The 21,813-nt window shown below is 36.4% G+C and overlaps 1 protein-coding gene across 1 annotated transcript in view; it reads left to right on the plus strand.

Moving 5' to 3' along the window:
• The first annotated feature begins 54 nt into the window (after positions 1–54).
• The window catches only part of LOC140166691 (protein LTV1 homolog), a 28,284-nt gene continuing 6,525 nt past the window's right edge, over positions 55–21,813 (plus strand). Inside the window, exons 1-10 of the mRNA XM_072190190.1 lie at positions 55–174; positions 10,755–10,899; positions 12,350–12,537; positions 13,556–13,643; positions 14,424–14,555; positions 14,724–14,739; positions 15,831–16,035; positions 17,953–18,080; positions 19,111–19,306; positions 20,136–20,336. Coding sequence (XP_072046291.1) covers positions 94–174; positions 10,755–10,899; positions 12,350–12,537; positions 13,556–13,643; positions 14,424–14,555; positions 14,724–14,739; positions 15,831–16,035; positions 17,953–18,080; positions 19,111–19,306; positions 20,136–20,336 — 1,380 coding nt within the window. The 5' untranslated portion in view covers positions 55–93. The remainder of the gene's footprint in view (positions 175–10,754; positions 10,900–12,349; positions 12,538–13,555; positions 13,644–14,423; positions 14,556–14,723; positions 14,740–15,830; positions 16,036–17,952; positions 18,081–19,110; positions 19,307–20,135; positions 20,337–21,813) is intronic.

Consider the following 21,813-nt stretch of genomic DNA (forward strand, 5'->3'; position numbering starts at 1 on the left):
GGGAATTTCACAGTCTCGTTATAAGCGCCTAAGTTCCTTACACCTTTTGACATTTGCATTTTATTACAGGGGTGAGACTATTCATTTCCTCACATGCACATTTACTGTGTTGAAACCCGACCATTTAAACACCAAGATTTTACCCCGGTTTTGAGGATCAAAGTACAAAAAATGGTAAGTTGATTTTCTAGATATTTGTATATAAATGTCACCCATAATGCCTGAAGTGGTAGATATGTGGGTTTCATATGAATAATGACAATCACATAGTCATGAAAAAATACTGGCATGACTGGCCATGCCAAAGTAATATCATGATGCTGGCAGTGGGCTAGATGCATTATGAATGAAGCATGATAAGCTTACAAGTTACATATACATCATGTACATGAGCACAAGGCTCCCGCTGGACGCAAATGTGTGCGTCCAGACGCAAAATTGTATTGCTGGACTACCCTGAGTAAGGATAAACACTTGTGCTGAACGTCAAATTGGTCACTTTTAGCTACACCCATCGAATGTGTGTCATCAGCCTTCAGATCGGCCCTCAGACACACACACACAGGCATAGAGTTGTGCAGTAGCATGTTTTGTTGACATTTTTTGTCAATGTTTACATCAATGACAGAAGTACTCCCATAATTGAAAACTCAAATACAAAGGACATCAATTGGCAATCTTAATGTTATGCAATCAAGTTTACAACACATCAGTCTTACAATGGGTAGAAAGTTAATGAGTCACACCATTCAAGTGCCAATATTGATTACTTCAAGTGGCCTAGTGGAGTGACCAGATATAACCCTGCATGATTTCCATGTTATTTTGCAATAACAAAACCATGTTTTCCTTGATTTTGGTATGAAATTGAGCAAATAGAATTCAATGTCATGTCAATTTGGAGTTATTAAGGGCAACTAAAACTGATGTGAGGTAAGTTTTATCTGTTTGGAATCTGTATTGACTATTCTGAAGGAATTACTGCAATGTAAACAAAGTAACTCATATGAACATTGTGTACTGGTTTTCAGTACCCTGTTTTCCATGGGTGACTGTAGGAACCCATGGATTCGATCCATGTAACTTTTAGCTTGCCTTAGGCCCCTAACAGTCGATCTTGAGTTTCCCATCACATAATTTCTGAAAACAAGTGAGGGAACTTTTTCATTATTCATTATTTTTCTGCCTTTCATATATGACCAAACACGCATGTAAAATGTGTTGTTATTTGCCACTCACTCACTTGGAAGATGGATAGTTAGCCCAAATGAGATTCAAAAGTATACTAAAAGAGGCTGTAAGGTTGGTAGCAAAATTGATGTTTTGATTTTGATTTTCCACTAAAAATAAATTGATATTCATCATTTTGTTTGCAAATATAACCAGTGTTTATTGGTATTTTTTGGAAAATCACAATAATGAATTCAAGTGAGGGTCAGAATATGAAGTGAGGGCGGGTGACGGGAAACTCAAAATCGACTTTCCTTGGCCTTATCGCTCACTGTTCAAAATGTGACATCTACACCAATTACAGTCCCCGAAACGGTCTACTTTTTAGCCGACCTCAATTCCGAAACATTTAGTGATAGTTAAAAATGCGATCCCCAACCCTTAGGCTTTGGTTTAAATACCTTTGGACGAATTTGTAGAAATCTCCGCGGAGTCTCCGTGTCTGTAATTAATATATTCCCCGGTACAAACATCGAAAATGTCGCAATTCTCAGTCCCGGTGATGATACTATATCCGCATCGCTGTTTTCATACATGAATATGCATATCTCTGACCCCTGTAAGGTCAAAAACGTGGCGTTGATTTCAACCAATCCGATCCACCGATTGTAATACAACGTCATATCTGAGGTGACCAGGAGGCAGACTGCCTTACTAGCCTGTATCACGTTTCAGCGAAAGAACATACCTGTTTTTAATGACGTTGCAACAATGTTTCTATTGTCAGCAATAACACCTTGCATTCATACTTTTGAGTTTGTATGGAGCACGTTCGTACATGTACACATTATAAATAAGTGAAATCAGAATATCCTGAAAGGAATTTGGGTAACGAATTGAACGACACTGACCTCACAGCAGCTGATGTTTTCATGTAAACATGGCGAATGTAGACATTTTTAGCCTACGTTTCGTATCCTACTATCGGATCGTTGAAACAAGAAAATCTCATTCCCTGGCCTCATTCACGAATTCACTCACCTTCCTACACCACCAGTTGAAATCAAACTCAAAACATCCTGTGTTATTCCTCAAAACTACATGCACCTTCATTAATAAAAAATTGAAATCCTAGTAGAAATTAGTTATCGAAAATTGTTTTGATATAAAAGCGTCAACAAAAGTAATTTTTCTGAAGAGTAGATACCGCGTGTCAAAATGGCGGCTCGCAGTCGCATCCCCTTCTTTGTACGTGTACCCAGGTCACGGTCTGTCTACGTGACGAACAGTCAGGGTCAGCCAGAGGACAGCGCAACCTGTCTGCTGCCATGCCGTAATATGCGTGACGTGTGCACAACAACAGCCTAATATGGGCATAATGGCTCCACCCAATGAACCATATACGGCGCTGTCAATCATCCTTATTCACAATCACCTTTGTCGAACAGACTCTTACGCAGGTAAGAGCTCACGCTGTCCTCACTTTAGCGATTAGGATCGACGAGCGTCAGGCCGACACAATCTGGTTGGATGTAGGAGACTATCATCGTGATGCCCACGTTGGAACCATTGGATTACGGAAGAAATATTCATACCAGGACTGAAGCAATGCGGTCATTTCTATGTTTGTACCGGGCAAGTACCGGACATTTTTCAACACGGAGCTAGCGGAGATTACAACAAATTCGTCCAAAGGTAAGCAAAGGGTTGGGGATCACATTTTTAACTTTGACAAAACTGTTTCGGAGTTAAGGGATCTAAAATGAGCGTTTATTAACGTTTCGACAGTATTTTTTGTGGGACATGAGAGCACCTCAGACCTATCGAATTGCATTCTGAATCTGAAGCATGTCTTTCTGATATCAAATAATTTTCATTTTTGAAAATCACAATATAATACAAATTTTATGACAAATTATAAAAATTTGATATTTTTCAAATTTTGATATATAACAGTCCTCGAAGTAAATTATATAAATCTAATGACATATTCTTAAAGTGTATGTAGCTGGGAGGAAAAAGCCGACGGTCAATTGAAAATTTTGACCTTTCATATTGAAGATATGGATTTTTTTCCCAAAAGACCTAATTTTTTTGGTGTTTTGGGAAAAAAATCCATATCTTCAATCTGAAAAGGTCAAAATTTTCAATTGATCGTCGGCTTTTCATCCCACCTACATACACTTTTAAGTATAAATCATCAGATTTATGGGCTATTTCATTATAAATGACAACATTGAGTCCCAAAAGGGGTCAAAATTCAAACTCATTTATTTCATGCAAATTCATTATCATTTCAAAGTTCAGATGGTGTGTCAATAATTCTCAAAATATTAGGCGTCAAACCCTCAGGAACCATTAAAAAAATTAAATTGAATTTTTGCTGTGTAAAACATAGCTGCCGTCTGGAGGGACATTTTTTAAACAATTTAATACACAACTTTGAAAGAGTATATGTAACCAACATTGGGTTCATACTTATTCATATTTAGTCTGTAATAATTGTTGTATGTTCCTTTACACTTCAGTGTCTTAAATATGCCAGTTTCAATATAAAACAATTAGTAAATTGATACTAATCCAGATAAATGGTGCAAAATTACTACATATTTTAAGGATAAACTTTATCTTCACATGAAAAATTCATGAAATAGTCATTTTGTCCTGCCCAATAGCTACACTGATGCATAAGTGAGTATTCTGCGTCAATCTGTTGTACTAGTCATGGAAAACCTAAAATAAAAGACCCTCCTGTGTCATTTGTTCTGGATAGGACACATTTTTTAACACATAATAAAGCATACTTTAACTTTAGAAATGGCTGCATCAATATTATTGCATCAATATTATTGCATAAAAGATCCCCAGCATTTAAAATCCACTACAAACAGGGTTAATATTCTGGTTAAATTAGGAATATTGCAATTTTTTTTTTTTTTTTTTTCAATGCAGAATAATATCATATGTGTTCTCAACAACTGGACAATAATTTGAACACTAAAGTGGTTTGTAAGCATAATTTGCAATAAAATGCAAAAATTTCTTGTGGGTTTGGCTCTTTGAAATTTTTATTTTTTAGTTTGTTTACCAATTCATGGAAATGACATAATTGTGCTGGAGAGGACATTTGTTAAATTGCAAACAGAATCGTGGATACAGGCTTGCAAAAATGCAACAAATACCAAATCATGTGCCACCTTGGTAGAAGGAAGACCACTCTTCCTCTACAAATTTCACATTCTATGATATAATCCTTCTTATTTCAACAATTAGTAATTAACTTCAGTTCTGGAGAGGACAAATTTTTAACGCGGAACTGTGGTATCAAGAACAAGTGGTCTACTGTATGTAAAATAAATGAATTCCTCAATCAGTGCCCTGTCCCATCAATTGGTAATATAACACAGATTATACAGGTAGGGTAAGGGTTTATATTTCCTCTTTAATGTTAACAAAAATGGAGGCATGAATTGGAGAGGACACTCATTTTTTTATTTAGCATAAAATGCCAATTTTGCAAGAATCTCTGAATTTTAACATTTTTGCACCAATTTTCACCATTCAACTTGCATGATGTTCCACACATATCATATTTTCATTGCAACAAGCACATTGCCATAGAATGTACCTAATTTTTCAAAGAATTAATTCAGAATACATGGGCAAAATGAAATGGGACTCCAAAATTGGGTTAAAAGTGTACCTTGTGGCAATTTTTTGTTATACAAAAAATAGACAGAATTCTGTAAAAATGCTCATGTAGCTTGTAGTTTGTGGCATACTTAGAATTAAGTTAATAACACTGCATTATCACCCTAATTATATCAACCAGATATGATAAAAGCCATTTTGTGAACGTGTCATTTATAATGAAATAGCCCTTATAAAGTTTACTTCAAGTACTGTTAAATATCTGGGGTATGAACGTTTGGACAGTATTTATTGTGGGACATTAGAGCACATCAGACATATCGAATTGCATTCTGAATATGAAGAATGTCATTCTGATATCAAATAATTTTGATTTTTTGAAATTCGCAATTTAATACACATTTTATGGCAAATCATTAAAAATTGATATTTTTGATATTTAACAGTACTTGAAGTAAACTTTATCTGATGATTTATACTTAAAGTGTATGTAGGTGGGATGAAAAGCCGACGATCAATTGAAAATTTTGACCTTTCGTATTGGAGATATGGATTTTTTTCCCAAAACACCAAAAAAAATTATGTCTTTTTGGGAAAAAAATCCATATCTTCAATATGAAAGGTCAAAATTTTCAATTGACCGTCGGCTTTTCCTCCCTGCTACATACACTTTAAGAATAAGTCATTAGATTTATATAATTTACTTGAGGACTGTTATATATCAAAATTTGAAAAATATCAAATTTTTATAATTTGTCATAAAATTTGTATTATATTGTGATTTTCAAAAATGAAAATTATTTGATATCAGAAAGACATGCTTCAGTATTCAGAATGCAATTCGATAGGTCTGAGGTGCTCTCATGTCCCACAAAAAATACTGTCGAAACGCATAATAAACGCTCATTTTAGATCCCTTAAGGCACGCTAAAAAAAGTAGACCATTTCGGGGGCTATATTTGGTGTACATGTGACGTTTTGAACAGAGTAAAAAACAACCATTTATTCGCTATTGCTGATATATACTCGCCGAATCATTATCATGTACCAATACACAAGGTATTGGTACATGAGATCAGGTATAACCAGGAGGCAGGAGATACATGTACCATTTTGGTCAACTGAACTCGACTCGTGCGTTCTTTTGGTTGACATAAATCAAACAAAATTTTCAATAACAGGTAATAGTAGGATTTCAATTTTTTTTAATGAAGTTTACTTGTAGTTTTGAGGAATGACAAAGTTGTTTTTGGAAACTTAGATGTTTGTTTCAACTGATGATGTAGGATCGCAAGGTGAGTGAATTCATGAAGAGATTTGCTTGTTTGAGTGATAGTAGGATACGGGATGCAGGCTAGTCCTCTGTGTTTGACCTGCTCCGATGTCTCAATTCACACGGAATTATTCGTACCTGCTAACCAGACAGCAATACTGCATATACTGTATGGAACCAGACATATTGCTGGACGCAATGTTCAACAAATTTCATCAACCCGGCATTGCGTCCGACTACCATGACTACGCAAGTTGATTCAGCCCAAAAATGAGTGATTATAATTATATAAGCTTACCAAATTGGTGTTTGCAATGATCCTATTTTGTAACTTAAAAAATAATTATTATTTCACATCTTGATTGTGCATATATTAATATTAAATTAGCAACAGACCAATCAGTATTCAGCATTAATTGACCTTATTTTGTAGTCTTCTACGCAGCCAGTTTGGTTACGCTCCCTTTGGGTACATGCCACCAAATAGCTTTCCATAGACTTTACGTGCAAAACAGGGGTCACGTTTTAGGCTATAAGTCGAGTTACGTCTTACTTTGAAATATATATTTGATATCATTTTAATCAGAACAAAATTCTGCATAACATATCTGAAAATGACACCATATTTTAGGTCTACTTTTTGAGAAAAATAGCGCTATATAAAAAGACCCGATTTTCCCGTGTTTACGTCTGACTGCTAAACGCGTTTTGACCTCGTGTGTTCATGCGCTCATCATCGTAAACATCACTCAAATTTTCGCGTTTTCTGTTCAAATTAGTAGAGATCACATTCACAAGTTCTAGCAAAACACGATTTGCAACACTAAAATTGTTAATATTGTACCGATTTTGCACATTTTTTATGCAAAGTTGGGACTATAGTCGTGATAAACTTTTACCGGAAACCGCTTCACACACGGATTTAGTGGTATGAACCCTTGAAGAGGCTAAAACATCGTTTTTAGGCCTTGAAAATGATTTTGTTATCTTTTTCACTACATTTTGAATTAATTGTTTGAAATTTTGGGTTATTTTCTTTCATACTTTAGACAGGATGCCGATTTCAAGCACAAGCATGATAGCCGACAATTGCCATTTTTCGTCATTTTGATGCACATGAATGCACAATGGTTGCTGATTTGCTATTTTCATGAAGATATTAATTGATGTTAATAGTAAACGTTCTTTGAACATCTTTTGCAAGTGCATAACTTCAAAATTAAAACATTCTCAGTACCTGCAGAATATTTAAAAAGACAAGAAATGTCAATCAAGTAGGCCTACCCCCCCTCCATCGTCACTTTTAACCCGTTTTGTCCAAAAAGCAAATGTAATGAATGGCTATTTGAAATTAAATATTAATATAAATTAAACTTTGAATGTTATAACAATTTAAAATACTGGACAGTGGTATAAATAAAGCAAACTAGAAACTTAAATATCTTAAATCTAATTTTTTATGTAATTTTATTAAAATTGAAGGCCAAAACTTGAGTTTAAATGACAAAAAAATTGGTTAAAAAATAACAATGAAATTGGCAAACTTCTTTGTAATTTAAACACCAATAAACAATGTTTTTAATATTTTGAAACTCTTCTTTATTCATATCAAAAGGTTTCAAACTTCTACCAAAATCGGAACTTTTATTAAATTGGAAATAAAAGCAGGCCTATTCGCGGCAAGCGCACATACAGCGAAAAACCTGGCGGCGTCCATGAACGCAGCTTGTTGATGTCCCTCCTCTTTTCTTCGGCGTGCATTTTAAATAGATAAAGACGCTGGAAAACGCATGGAATTGCTCCTTTAAGGGTACATGCCACCAAATAGCTTTCCATAGACTTTACGTGCAAAACAGGGTCACGTTTTAGGCTATAAGTCGAGTTCGTCTTACTTTGAAATATATATTTGATATCATTTTAATCAGAACAAAATTCTGCATAACATATCTGAAAATGACACCATATTTTAGGTCTACTTTTTGAGAAAAATAGCACTATATAAAAAGACCCGATTTTCCCGTGTTTACGTCTGACTGCTAACCGCGTTTTGACCTCGTGTGTTCATGCGCTCATCATCGTAAACATCACTCAAATTTTCGCGTTTTCTGTTCAAATTAGTGGAGATCACATTCACAAGTTCTAGCAAAACACGATTTGCAACACTAAAATTGTTAATATTGTACCGATTTTGCACATTTTTATGCAAAGTTGGGACTATAGTCGTGATAAACTTTTACCGGAAACCGCTTCACACGCGGATTTAGTGGTATGAACCCTCCATGCAAACATTTTGAGGAGGGGGCAGAACCAAACTGGCTGCTGTGGAGACTACGTATTTTGCGAACAACTTCCGGGGGTCAAGTCTGACTGTCAATGGAAATTCTTCCGGCAAGGCGACATGTGTATCACTTAAGCTTATTATTTAAGCTCAAAACACGAGAGCGAAATTACAAATTTCTTAATTATCGTACAGTGTCGGCAAGTTTACATTCACATAATTTGTTATTGAGAATAACATTTACATACATGTAGGCCTAAATCTTTAAAATCTCATCAGAAAAATGGAAGGAAATAAGTCAAATATTTGCATCAAACCAAGACAACCAGAAGCCTTGTAAAATTGTATTGCCTGTTGCCCAACACATCAACATACGTACGGACACACAAAAATATTGTGGGACGCACATTTCCCGACTAGGTTTTACAGTTGTGCGTCCAATCGGACGCAGAGCTTTTGAAGGCTAGCGGGAGCCTTGCATGAGCATGGTGAGTAGTGAACAGCATGAGCATGAACAATATTAAAATGCATCCATAATGAACAGTCCAAATACGTCATGGTCTTGTACTCTCCCGCGGCCGTATTATCTACATACGTACCGGTACATGTAATATTGTATCCTCATTTGATTTGTACAAATACCAGGCCGGGGACATGATCATGAATCGTGTTGTAAGAGTTTACAGTAACACATAGTTTTTTGACAGCTAGTAATATGCAGGAAATGTTAATAGGCTTTTACCACTATGCCGAAAAGTAGACCCATGTTTATGATGTTATTGAAAAGAGTGCTATTTCTGGTTTATATTTTGTGTGCTAAAGAAAGTAGACAAAGTATATAACTTGAATTAATAAATCGTGATAAATCGTTCTGGCATGTCTGGCGAGATGTCGCAAGACAAATTGTAATATAAAATATTTTGATAAAACTAAATAAAAAGGGCATATTGTGATCCACAGCCTCATCCCCCAACTTTTCTCAAAAAAAGTTGAGATTTTTATACCACTGGAAACCTCTGGCTACATAATGTTTATGTACATGTACCACTACCAAAAATTTCTTGCAGATTAATTCGTTTAGGGCTCATATTGAAATTCCCTTACACAGGAAGGTGTGCGCCATCCTGCAGCTTTCCTGTGCTACATGTAGCCTTCTTTTGTTAAAATCCTGGGCAGGGTGTATCACTGATGCATATATCCATCCATTTTATGACCGAGCTTTCCTGAGGCCAGCGCTTAGCGAGGGAATCCTGCCTTCTTTCAGTGTGAAAAGCGTGGTAGGGTATTTCAATATGAGCCCATTAGCAAAAATATCGTCAAATTTGAATTTCGTTCTGGTATACCAGAATGAAATTACAACAGTGGCCTATGGAGCAGTGTAATACACATAATCATGCATAACTCGCAAATGCAAAATCGGAATCCACTGAAAATTTGGGAATATGCTTTTTCGTAGATATCTACTGAAAAATGTCATATAAAGAGGATGCTAGGATCACAAAATCCTCCTTTAATCTGCGATGTATAAGGCCTGCCAATTACGAGCTGATCAAAGTATTTATAAGCATTGACGTCAGCCAGCGTTTGAAATAAGGCAGGTTCTTGGGTCAAATACCCGTGAAAGTAGACGCAGACCCGCAAATTTCCTATGGTATCGGTCTGTGTGACCTTAAAAATTGAACCAAGCAAAGAGCAGAAAGTCCCAGTTTTGCATATTAAAAAGTCAGTGGGTTGTGTTAACCTTGGTAACTAAAGTATCACGTAATCACTATGATGGCAAATATGACCATCATTTGAAAGCTGTATTTCAATCATTTCTTTTCCTGTAGTTTCAGACAACGATGGAATTACTGCGGCAGAGACAAATTGAGTCTTTTCATGACCACTGAGGCATAGTACACTTGGACAATGAAAATAATCGGTTCATACATACGCCCTATATAACGGCGCGCGTGATTGGTTTATGCCCGGTATCCCGGATGTGCGATCACTGGGTAGGGAAAATGAAGGAAATTTATGGTTTTTAATGATGTTACTTGTTATTTTTTGTTATTATTTTGATGAAATAAGAATCACAAAATGTTCTGGTATCACGATGAGCGGGTTTCATTCATATATTTTCATGACTAATCGGTTGTTTATGCCCTCGGGCATAAACAACCATTTAGTCATGATAATATATGAATGAACCCCTAATTCATAAATTAGATCTGCGATTTTCCCTGATCCCGTTTCAGAACCGAAGTGAGTGAAATTGGCCAATCTAGGCGGTGCCGATCTGATCTGTGCATCCCTGAAAGAAATAATTATTTCCATTTATGGAAATGTATTTTTAAATACTAAATATGATTTTGATTTGTTTTGTTTGATTCCTATTTTCAGGGTAAGAAGAAGAAGCCTTATATCGACAAGAAGAATGCAGTGAGTTTTCATCTTGTCCATAGAAGTCAACGAGATCCGCTGCAGGCCGATGATGAGAGTTCTAAACATGTGTTGATGCCACTTGCAAGTCAGAATGAAAAGGTGAGTTAGTTAATACCAGGCCCGTACGCAGGGGGGTCGTCGCCCCCCCCCCCCCAATTTGGAAAAGTATACAAAAAGTCCCAAAATTTCACGCTTTTGCGAGCGTAGGGAGCAAAAAAAATCTGGTTTTTTACGGGGTCCACTTTTTTGGTCAAAATCGGTCCCTGGAAAAAAGTCTTTTTCAAAATCAGCACCCCCCCAAATGAAATCCTGCGTACGGGCCTGGTTAATACACTTGTGATTTATTTTTTAATTATTAGTTTATTTTGGAAGTAAAGAATAACTGGTAATCCTAAAACAAACAGCGCCACCAATGTCTGCTCTGCCAGGAAGTAGCCATCGAGGTGCAGGGATTGGTCATTCAATTCGAGAAAGTGCTAAGTGTTAGCACGAAACTGTCATTGATCGAGATATGAAACAACAAATTTTGATTTGTTTAGAAGAATTTTGCATTATATATTTCATTGACAATCCTGATGACCTTATTTGTGGAACTAATAATTTGTTTATGAAGATTTATCATTCATCCAGGTAGACTAAACAATAATAATATTAATGACTATAGGCCTAATCTATTCAACTGGACTTAAGTACTATTTTTTGAGTGGGAAATTTTCACGTCAAATTCCGAATGCATCATCAGCCCTACTGATCTTCTGGCAGTAAAAGTTCATTGACCTGTGCAGCAGATGTTGCAGTGTGTGGTATAAAGAGGTCATGGGCCTCCCAGTCCCAGTCCTCTTTGGGTTTCCACTTCTTAAAAGGGGGCCTTAAGGGATCTAGAATGAGCGTTTATTATGCGTTTCGACAGTATTTTTTGTGGGACATGAGAGCACCTCAGACCTATCGAATTGCATTCTGAATACTGAAGCATGTCTTTCTGATATCAAATAATTTTCATTTTTGAAAATCACAATATAATACAAATTTTATGACAAATTATAAAAATTTGATATTTTTCAAATTTTTGATATATAACAGTCCTCAAAGTAAATTATATAAATCTAATGATATATTCTTAAAGTGTATGTAGCAGGGAGGAAAAGCCATCGGTCAATTGAAAATTTTGACCTTTCATAATGAAGATATGGATTTTTTCCCAAAAGACCTAATTTTTTTGGTGTTTTGGGAAAAAAAATCCATATCTTCAATCTGAAAAAGGTACTGTTAAATATCAAAAATATCAATTTTTAATGATTTGCCATAAAATGTGTATTAAATTGCGAATTTCAAAAATCAAAATTATTTGATATCAGAATGACATTATTCGTATTCAGAATGCAATTCGATATGTCTGATGTGCTCTGATGTCCCAAAATAAATACTGTCCAAACGTTCATACCCCAGCCCTTAATAAAAACCAGGAGGCCAGAAAATATGTGTAGGGATTTGTTTCCCATTAAGTCACTACTATGTCATTTACAATTCCGTCTTATTATTTCATTATTTTACAGAAAATGATGTTGAAAAGCAGAAGGAAGAGGAAAGACAATTTGGTATTTTTTACGACGATGAGTACGATTACATGCAGCATGTACGTGCCGCCAATCCAGAGTGCGTATGGCAACCCGCCGTCATGCCATCCTCAAAACCTACAGATAGTCGCAATGTTAGATTTGCTGACGATACTAAACAGAAAGAGGTAAATGTGTTAAAAATAGAAGAATGTTAGGCTAAGCATGTTTATTTTCTTAATAGGTGGTGCTAGAATTGTTCTCGGGGGAAGTAAAATTGGGGGGGGGCAAAAAGCAAAAAAACTTTCCTATTAAAAATTGGGCAAGTTTGTCCCAAATTAGGGTGATTTGGAGTTCAAAAGAGGGCTATTTTGTTTGCCCCCCCCAGCCACAAGGTGAATTGTAGGGTCTTCTAGTCAAGCAAATTACTACAATTAGTGTTCTATCCCTTAAAATGCTATCGATATTGCCCTATTCTGTCTATGTTTTCCCCATGAAGTGTGGCCACTGCTAGTTTTAATTCTCAAATAGTCCAGTTGCTCTATAAAAAGGATATAAATCCAGGCCCAATTTACTGGTAAGTACCCCATTTGGCCAATTTTACTATCAGCTGACCAAGCCCACCCCAATGATAAACCACAGTGGACAAACCAATAGATAGAAAATTGTCATTATGGAACCTGCTGGCACACTTTTCACACCATGTTGATAGTTCCATACCGTGGAAACTTGGCATGTTGTCCATGGGGATCGACGCTATTAGTCAGGTACCGTGTGAGCAAACTCAAAAATAGCGCAAATAACACATGCGTACACAAAAGAAACTTCGCGCGATGTCTGAACGCTGTACCGGCGTCAGCTGAATTCGAGTACGCTTAAAGGGTACAGGCATGGAAAATTCCTATCTGTTTATTTATTAATCTGTGGATAGTTCTATAAAAGGAGATCAGCAGGTGATAATTGGAGGGGTTAGTGGATTTGATTTTAGTCCTTTTTGGTAGAGCAACTGGACTATACATTCAGTAGAACTTCATGTGCTTTTTTATCTGTATATTTCTTTCCTTGAGTGCAACAATTTTTATTTTTTATATCATTTTTTTTTTGCCCATAAAATAATAGCATGTATCTTTCATATTTAGAAATTAGAGAGAAGGAAAGTGAAAAGAAAGAGCACAATATTAATGTGTTTGATTTGCTGTATTTCAGAAGCCCAAACTTCAGCTTCCAGCAGCAGTGTTTCCTTCACAGCAAGAAGATGAGGTTGGGTTGTTGAATAAAGCTGCACCAATAAGTGGTATGTATTTGTATGAGAGTGATATGGGAAGTTAACATGTTGCGAACCAAAAATATTCGCGCAAGTAAATACTTTTAATTACTACTGACTCGTGCCCCCACTAGCTATGACCGTAATCCTACACTTCATTCCCGTAATAACTAAGGTTGTATTTTAGTTGTCTATCACTTGTTGAAAATATTGGGTTTTTCTATATCAAATCATTGAATATATGAACACATACATTTTCATCATTTTGTATGCGTTGGACTTTTCACATTGCAATTGAAGGGGTACAGAAATTGTGTGAAATATGTGTGATTTGTACACAGCCCTCGAATTAAGGATCTGAAGGGGCATGGCACCTTTTTTAGGGCAAGTTGATAATTGCCTTGGATTTTCACTGAAAAGGCAAGGCAGCACGAAGGGCACCAATGCAATTTCTCAAAAACGAAGAAAACACACACAAACAGTCTGATAGATGATTTTATAATGAAGGGGCAGGGCTGGGGCACAGATGGCAACTTCATTAGAGGACATGGCAAGTGACTGCCGTCGGTAAAGGACATATTTTGAGGGCATAACAGCAGTGAGGATGGGCACCCACAACATTATGCCATGGATATTCGAGGTCTGTGGAGATGTGGCATATTCCAAACTCGACAGCAAAGAGCCCATCACTTGGTACACATATCGTTTTAGAAAGGAGAATTGTTGTGACCAAAATTTTACAGAAATATTATAAAGGTTCTAACCTTTAAAGCTTTTAAAACATCACTTGCACCTTGTGTCATGTTATAGGTCCCAGGCTTGATTTGGATCCAGATGTAGTTGCTGCTATGGATGAAGACTTTAATTTTGAAGACCCTGATAACCAGCTGGACGATGATTTTGTCTTGGTGGCACAAGGAGGGAAATACCAGATGAAGACAGGTTAGTAAATAAACTTAATTAAAACAAACAATAAAACAAAACATATTTTGTTCATGTATAATACAATAGGTGATATTGGCATTGAAATCCAAATGCATTGTGGGACGTTTTGACAAATGTTGATATCTGTATCTGTAGCCATGACCTGGCCCTTTCACTAAATAACAGACAACAAACTGATCTTGTAATTATGGATTTTAGCAAGGCATTTGATACGGTACCACACAATCGCCTTCTCCTTAAATTACAACACTATGGCATTCGCAATAACATTCATACATGGATGGCAAACTTCCTTAAGCACCGTAAGCAGAGGGTCGTTGTCGGGGGTGAACACTCGGCTTGGACAGATGTGTTATCTGGCGTTCCCCAGGGCACGGTGCTAGGACCTTTGCTATTCCTCATATATATCAATGACTTGCCACAAACATACAGTCTGAAGTCCGGCTCTTTGCCGATGATTGTGTTATCTATAGGCAAATAGTTCACAATCATGACCATGTTCAACTCCAGGATGACTTAAACACACTTGTCAAATGGCAGAATGATTGGCAACTACATTTCAACATCCAAAAATGTTTCGTCATGAGGATCACCCATGCACGTTCCACTAAAATGTTTGATTACAAACTAGGACACAGCATTTTAGAAGAGACAAAATGCCATCCCTACCTAGGATACAGCTGAACTCTGACCTATCTGGAACTCTGACCTATCTGGAAATTTCTTTTTGTGCTTACAAAATACTGTTTAAAATGTTTTACTAAAATATTGAAAAAATAATGTACTGTTAATTACAATATATTTTTAAAGGTCATTGACCTGATCAACAGCCTCATCCCCCATTTTGCTTCATCAAAACTGCGATTTTGGTATCAGAAGAAAGCTTATATTACCTCAGTAAAATTTAACGCCCGAGATATTTTTTCATTAAAATGGTGTGAACAAAACCTTCTTGAATTGTGGTAACCACACCGGAAGTGTACATGTATGTACTATCCTATGGGGCATTGTTATACACTTATTTGCTTCTCATATCAAAACCGCTGGAGCAATACAACTTCTAATTTGGAAACATATTGTTTATATGGTAGGCCTCTTTGTAAGATAGAAAGAAGAACATGAAAAATTATACCACGCTTCTTTAATTTGCAATGCTTTTTTTTTTTTTTGGTACATGTAGATTTGGCAATCCTCAAAATGATTCATTTGAGTATTTTATTGTCAATATATATATATATATATATATGTGTATATTTGATTTTTTTTGTGCAGAATATCTGAGGATGCTGAAGAGGATGATTCTGACGAGGAAAGCGGTGAAGATTTTGATTCCGATGAACTAGATGACTTGGATGATGATGATCAAAGAACTTATAACTCAGATGAAACAAAATCAAGATTTACTAGTTATTCATTAACATCATCGGTTATAAGGAGAACGGACGGGCTTACATTACTGGATGACAGATTTGAAAAGGTATTCATCTTTTTTATTTAGTGATTGATAGTTTTTTCTTATCCATTAATTTTGTTCTCATACGTCAAAGCGGCACCGCTCCGAGTTGATTTGAATTCAACTCCCAGCGGTGCTGCCGCTGCGGCAAAGCGTTGGAGGGATCGATATATCGGCTTGCCGCTGGTCACCGCTAACGTTTATGGTGCGACTGCGCAGTGAAGTAAAATCATCTTCAGAGCGGCAAAGCGGCAGGAAAGTATGAAATCGCCATAAGATGGGACATGTGTAAACATTACAAATATGCCAAAAAATCAGGTTTGAAATAAATAACCAATTTCCTATTATAAGATCGTACATTATGGCTTTAATGTACATAATTGTTTTTTGCTTCCTAAGTTTGTCTGTTTCTCAATAATCCAAGTGCCACTTTAGTCTTATAAAATCAGATGGCATCATATTTTGGGCTATTCCAGTTGAAATCCATACACCCCCTATGGAAGACATGACCTTAATCTTCCACACAGTGGGTGTGAATTTCAAATGGGTTACCGTAATGAACGACTCCATTTGAAATCTACACTCCCTGTGTGGGAGATTAAGGTCATGTCTTGCACAGGGGGTGTATGGATTTCAACTGGAATAGACCGTTGCAACAGCACCGGGAAGATTTATGATAGTCTAGAATTAAAAATGAAATGTTTTAAGAATCGATTCACAAGATTCTCTTCAAAACAGATCTTAAGAGTAGGCATGTCCACTAAAAATTGAAGTACTTTTAAATTGATTCAGACCTAACTTATTGGCTGGGAATTGATGAAAGAAACATTTTGGCGTTTAAATAATCTTAATCGGACGTTTCATTCCAGAGATATGGCCTTTTGAGTGTTACGGTTTTATATAGGGCTGCTAGAACATGTTAAAAAGTTAAAGTCCAAAAAGGATTACTAACAGAAAGTGCAATTTAAGGTACTTTTTCATAATGTATTTATTAACTAGCGTTATCTGGAACATTATATTTGCTTATAACAACATGAAAATAAGATCATCCTGAAAATTTAATCGATTTTGTTGACATACAACAAAAAATATAAGACCTCAAAACCCATGGTTTGTTTGGTGAAACCGCAAGCATGATCATAGATGGCCGCCATGGAAAATATCTCCATAGAGGAGATGAACAATAAGTGCATTATTTCAAATGAATGGCGGTAGTCTTAAACATTGTTCAATCTTTTACGGTCAGCACATTTTATCTTCAAAAATTATTATATTTCATCATGGCATAAGTTTGGTAATATTTATCACTACCAATTTTGAGAAATTTGCTCCAACTCAAAGGTTATCTTTAATACATTGAGCAATACACTGTGTGTGCATGGAAGCCATGATGGATAGCATATGAAATGGACATGGTAGTGAGAAGTGCATGATTTGAGATGGGCATGGTGGCTTAAACATTCTTAAATTTCTTAACATCCTGTACATTTTGTCTTCAAAAATAGTTACATTTTATGGCTATGTAAGTTTGCTTGTCTGATTCACTCCAAATTCGGAAATAATTGCGTTTGAACACCTGATGCACGGAATGGTGTCACTTCAACCTGTTGTAGTTCTCATCTCATTAAATTTTTCATTAAAAAAGTTGATCTCTGCATGGAGGAAGGTCCTCTCTATTTATTGACCAATCAGGAAAAAGTTTGGTTAATGTTTTCCGGTGGAATCAGGAATTTCTTGAAACACCCTGATATAGGCCTACATTTGGATCAAAAACAAGTATGTACGCCATTTAACAGGCCTGGGATTTCTTGTATCGATCAGTTTCTCCATAGACAATACGTGTGTGAGTGCACGCACACAGTAAATGAAAAATAGTTCTAGTGGAAACTGTATGGACAGTGGGCATCCCTATTAAGAGTAAATTGTTTCTTTCTTTGCCAGGTATTTGAAGAGTATGATGATATGGAGATTGGTGCCTTAGATCACGATGAAATAGGCGGTCACATTCCAGAACAGGGTGGTGTCTTAGAACAGGTGCTTGGAGAGTTTGAAGAAGCCCAAAAAGTGAGGTAGGCAAGAGATAAAGATCGTCTTTATTTGTGATGTATCTGCAAATATTTGTGCAGAGAGAAGTGTAACAATTATTTTGGTTAACATTTAATGCAGGGGTTTCCTACCTTTGGGTTGTTCCTGTTGAAATCCATACACCCCCATGAAAGACATGATCTTCATTTTCAACACAGGGAGTGTGGATTTCAAATGGGGTTACCTGAATGGGTGACGTCATTTGGGATACACATCCCCTGTGTGTGATGAGATATAACTTTGTTACCAAGCATGTCATAGACTTGGGGATGTATACATCAGTAAGGCGATAGAAACAAATTTGTTTGATCTTACGATCGACCATAGATGATTGGTTGATCCTTATTATTTATGAAATCAATTAAATAACTGTTGTTAATTGTGATTACATATGAGTCTGTTCCTGTATTGATAGCTATTGAATATTAAATAACAAGCATCGGAGCTGCATCGACGGTCAATACAAACATCTAACAAATTTGGTTCTGGTGCCTAACCTTAGCCACTGAACAAATTAGTAATGGGAATAATTTAAGTTTCAAAATTTCCGGTTTTGGTTTTAGTGGATCAGATCGTGTCACACAGGGTTCCTGCGGTCCTTGAAAGTCCTTGAATTTGAAAACACCTTTAATTTCAATGCCATGAAAGTTCTGGAAATTTGCACAAGGTCCTTGAAAGTCCTTGAAAATTGGAGTTTTACATTTTGACAAAATTTGGGGAGTGGAGAGGAGCTGTCACTTTCGTTAATACGCAGCTTTTTTGTGTTGTGGTAAGACCTTGAAAATCATGCTTTTGGACCTTGAAAGTCCTTGAATTTTAAAGGCTTCAAGGTGTGGAAACCCTGGTCACAATTAATACTCAAACATGACTTAATTTTCTCTTCACTAGCTTCACTCATCAAAGCAATAAGGATGTAGAAAAAGCAAGACAAATTCATGGTTGAAGATGAAAATTCGAGATGAATATATAATATTTCTCTCCGCTTATGTTTGTAAAAATCCTTTACTTTTTCAGTACACTTAAAGATGCCAGAGAAGCTGCCAAGGATGGTGAAGATGTACAAGAAGAGGATTCAGATGATGATGATGATGAGTTGGTCAAAATGTCGATAGAGGAACCTAACAAAGAGAGATGGGACTGTGAATCAATATTAAGTACACATTCTAACCTGTACAATCATCCAAAGACCATCAAGGAACCTAGTAAAAAGGTAAGGAATTACAGGCCTTGTGTTTTAGATTTTTCAAGGGGAAGGAGGAAAAATGGGGATGATGGGAATATGTTCCTTTAAGTTAGCCTCAAGATAACCACTATCGAAAAGCTAAATGGTTCAAATCGTTGTTTACAGAGCCCTTTGTATTCTGTGGCTCTAACAGGATTTTAAAATACTTTTTACTGTAACAGCCAATTAAAATGAGTACCTTCCAAGTGAGATACCAATTAGGCTGGATAGTTAGGGCTGTAAAAAAGTTTCTGGTCCAATTACTTATTTTGTCACTTGACTTGTCATCCAACAATGGAAGAGAAGAGAATGCAGTGCTCATTGCCCAATGATACTGCTTAGGAAACTAGATTTAAGTTTCTTGTCATCACTCACAGCTAGCACATCAAAGGCTTGTAAAAAGCGGAATCTCGACCAGCCTCTGGGAGGCCTCACTTTTTGAGAAATTTATTATGTTTTCTTTATTATATATTTATTTCAATATGGGCATATATTTGTATTTTGGCTGCCATATATTTGTGATAGCCGCACCATATTTTTCAATCTTGCTATGAGTTGCAAATTTACAAAGGTCTAAGTAGGGCCTACAATAGCCCTTCATTATGTACTCTGTGTGTAAAAAACTGAGCACTGGAGGCATATGACAGCATGCCAAGCTGAACAATATGTACAGCTGAACAAATGTACAGTAGCGTACATATGCTCTATAATTATGATTCTTCCTTGTGCAAGTGTTTCACATCACTAGTGGTACATTTTTCATTGGCAAATATTTTGTTCTGATTAAATCTATTCATTGTATTTAATTTTATCGCAGGATAATAAAATCAAACTGTCCCAAAAGACAGGCATGCCTCTTAACGTGCTTCCCAAACCAGGACCGACAAAGAAGCAGCTGGAGAGGGAAATGGTTGAAGAGACAAGGTTACCCGCAGTGGTAATACCAAGGCAGAAGGGACAGAAGGAAACAGCAGAGGAAAGAAAACAAAGGAAATTAGCAGTGAAAATGGACAGGAGGGTAAGTGTTGCCTTGAAAAGGGCTATTCCATTTAAAATCCACACTCCCCCTGTGGAAGATTTAGCTAAAGTCTTCCACAGATTTTGAATAGAATAGACAATTGGGTAACTTCCATTTGAAATACTTACTCCAGTTGTGGAGGATATAGGTAAAGCCACAATACAGGGGGAGTATGGGTTTCAAAATAAATAACTCTGACCAATTCTCACTATTCACAATAAGGGCGCCGCCAGCGGTTTGCGATGTAATCGTGATGTATCATGGGAAAAGGTCGACATCCAAGTCCGCGCAATACGAATATTACCATGCTATTACATAGGAACATGTGACAATATTTTTTAGTTTGTCAATATAACGGTATTACACGCAAATCGATAGAGAAAAAATAAATTGTGCACATTTCAAATCACATTATTAAGTATTATTGAGTATCGATTCGCGTGTAACACCTTTATTTTGACAAACTAAAAAATATTGTCACCAGGGTTTTCTTTAACGCACAAAACACGCGTATTTACGCGTTCAGGCAATTTTCTGACTCCTTCAAATCCATAGTCCCAAAGTCCAATGCGTACAAAATATTGAAAACGTCGCATTCAGATATTGCAACATTTGAATAGAGAAACACCCGATATTGTGCATTTATTCTCGGCTTTTGGCATTTAGGACCTACTCCCGATATGTAGGGCCCATCACATTTTGTCAGCATCCATGTATGTTTTAGTGATTAAGAGTCTCTAAAATTGTATAGTGTCAGTTTGAAATCTTGCAAATTGGGTTCGGGTCCTTTTTTCTGTTTAAATGATGCACCAAATATGTCTTCAATTGGACTTTAATTTTGCAAAATTTTCCCTCTCAGGGGGGAACATCCCCCTCAGACACCCCCATGGATAAACAAGTGAACATTTTCGCTTCTGCTTTCGACATTTGCCAATTTAGGCCCTATTATATATGTTTAACAAAATTTATAGGTCTAATGGGGAAAACGTGACAACGAAAGGCTTTAGGGATCGTCATTTCACAATTTTCGGTTTTTCAACTGTTCAAACTTAAATTTTACACAAAAGTGCCAAAATGGTCCACCAAATCGCTTCAATTAGGTCTTCATTTTGCAAAATTTTCCACGTTCTAAAGGGGGAACATCACCCTCGAGTTGATAAACAAATGGCCACTTCCATAGTGCTTTCGACATTGCCAATTTATGGGGGGGGGGTGGGCGGTGGGTGAAAAAATGTCTTGAAGTATAGTGAATCCAGCACCTTTTGGAGAAAGAATAAGTTTATGGTACAAAAAATTTTACCATTTTTACCATTTAGAAGCTAAACTGTTGAAATATGGTGCCAAAGTTGATTAAAATTCGCAAATTTGCTAAAATGGCCAAATATGAGGTTAATTTGGTCAGAAACCCACATACAGGCGTCAACATTGGGGGATCATTGTATGGACCCTCCCCCTGGCAAAATATTTTTTTTTTTTA

Source organism: Amphiura filiformis, chromosome 12 (genome assembly GCF_039555335.1).
Source record: "Amphiura filiformis chromosome 12, Afil_fr2py, whole genome shotgun sequence".
Lineage (NCBI taxonomy): Eukaryota > Metazoa > Echinodermata > Ophiuroidea > Amphilepidida > Amphiuridae > Amphiura > Amphiura filiformis.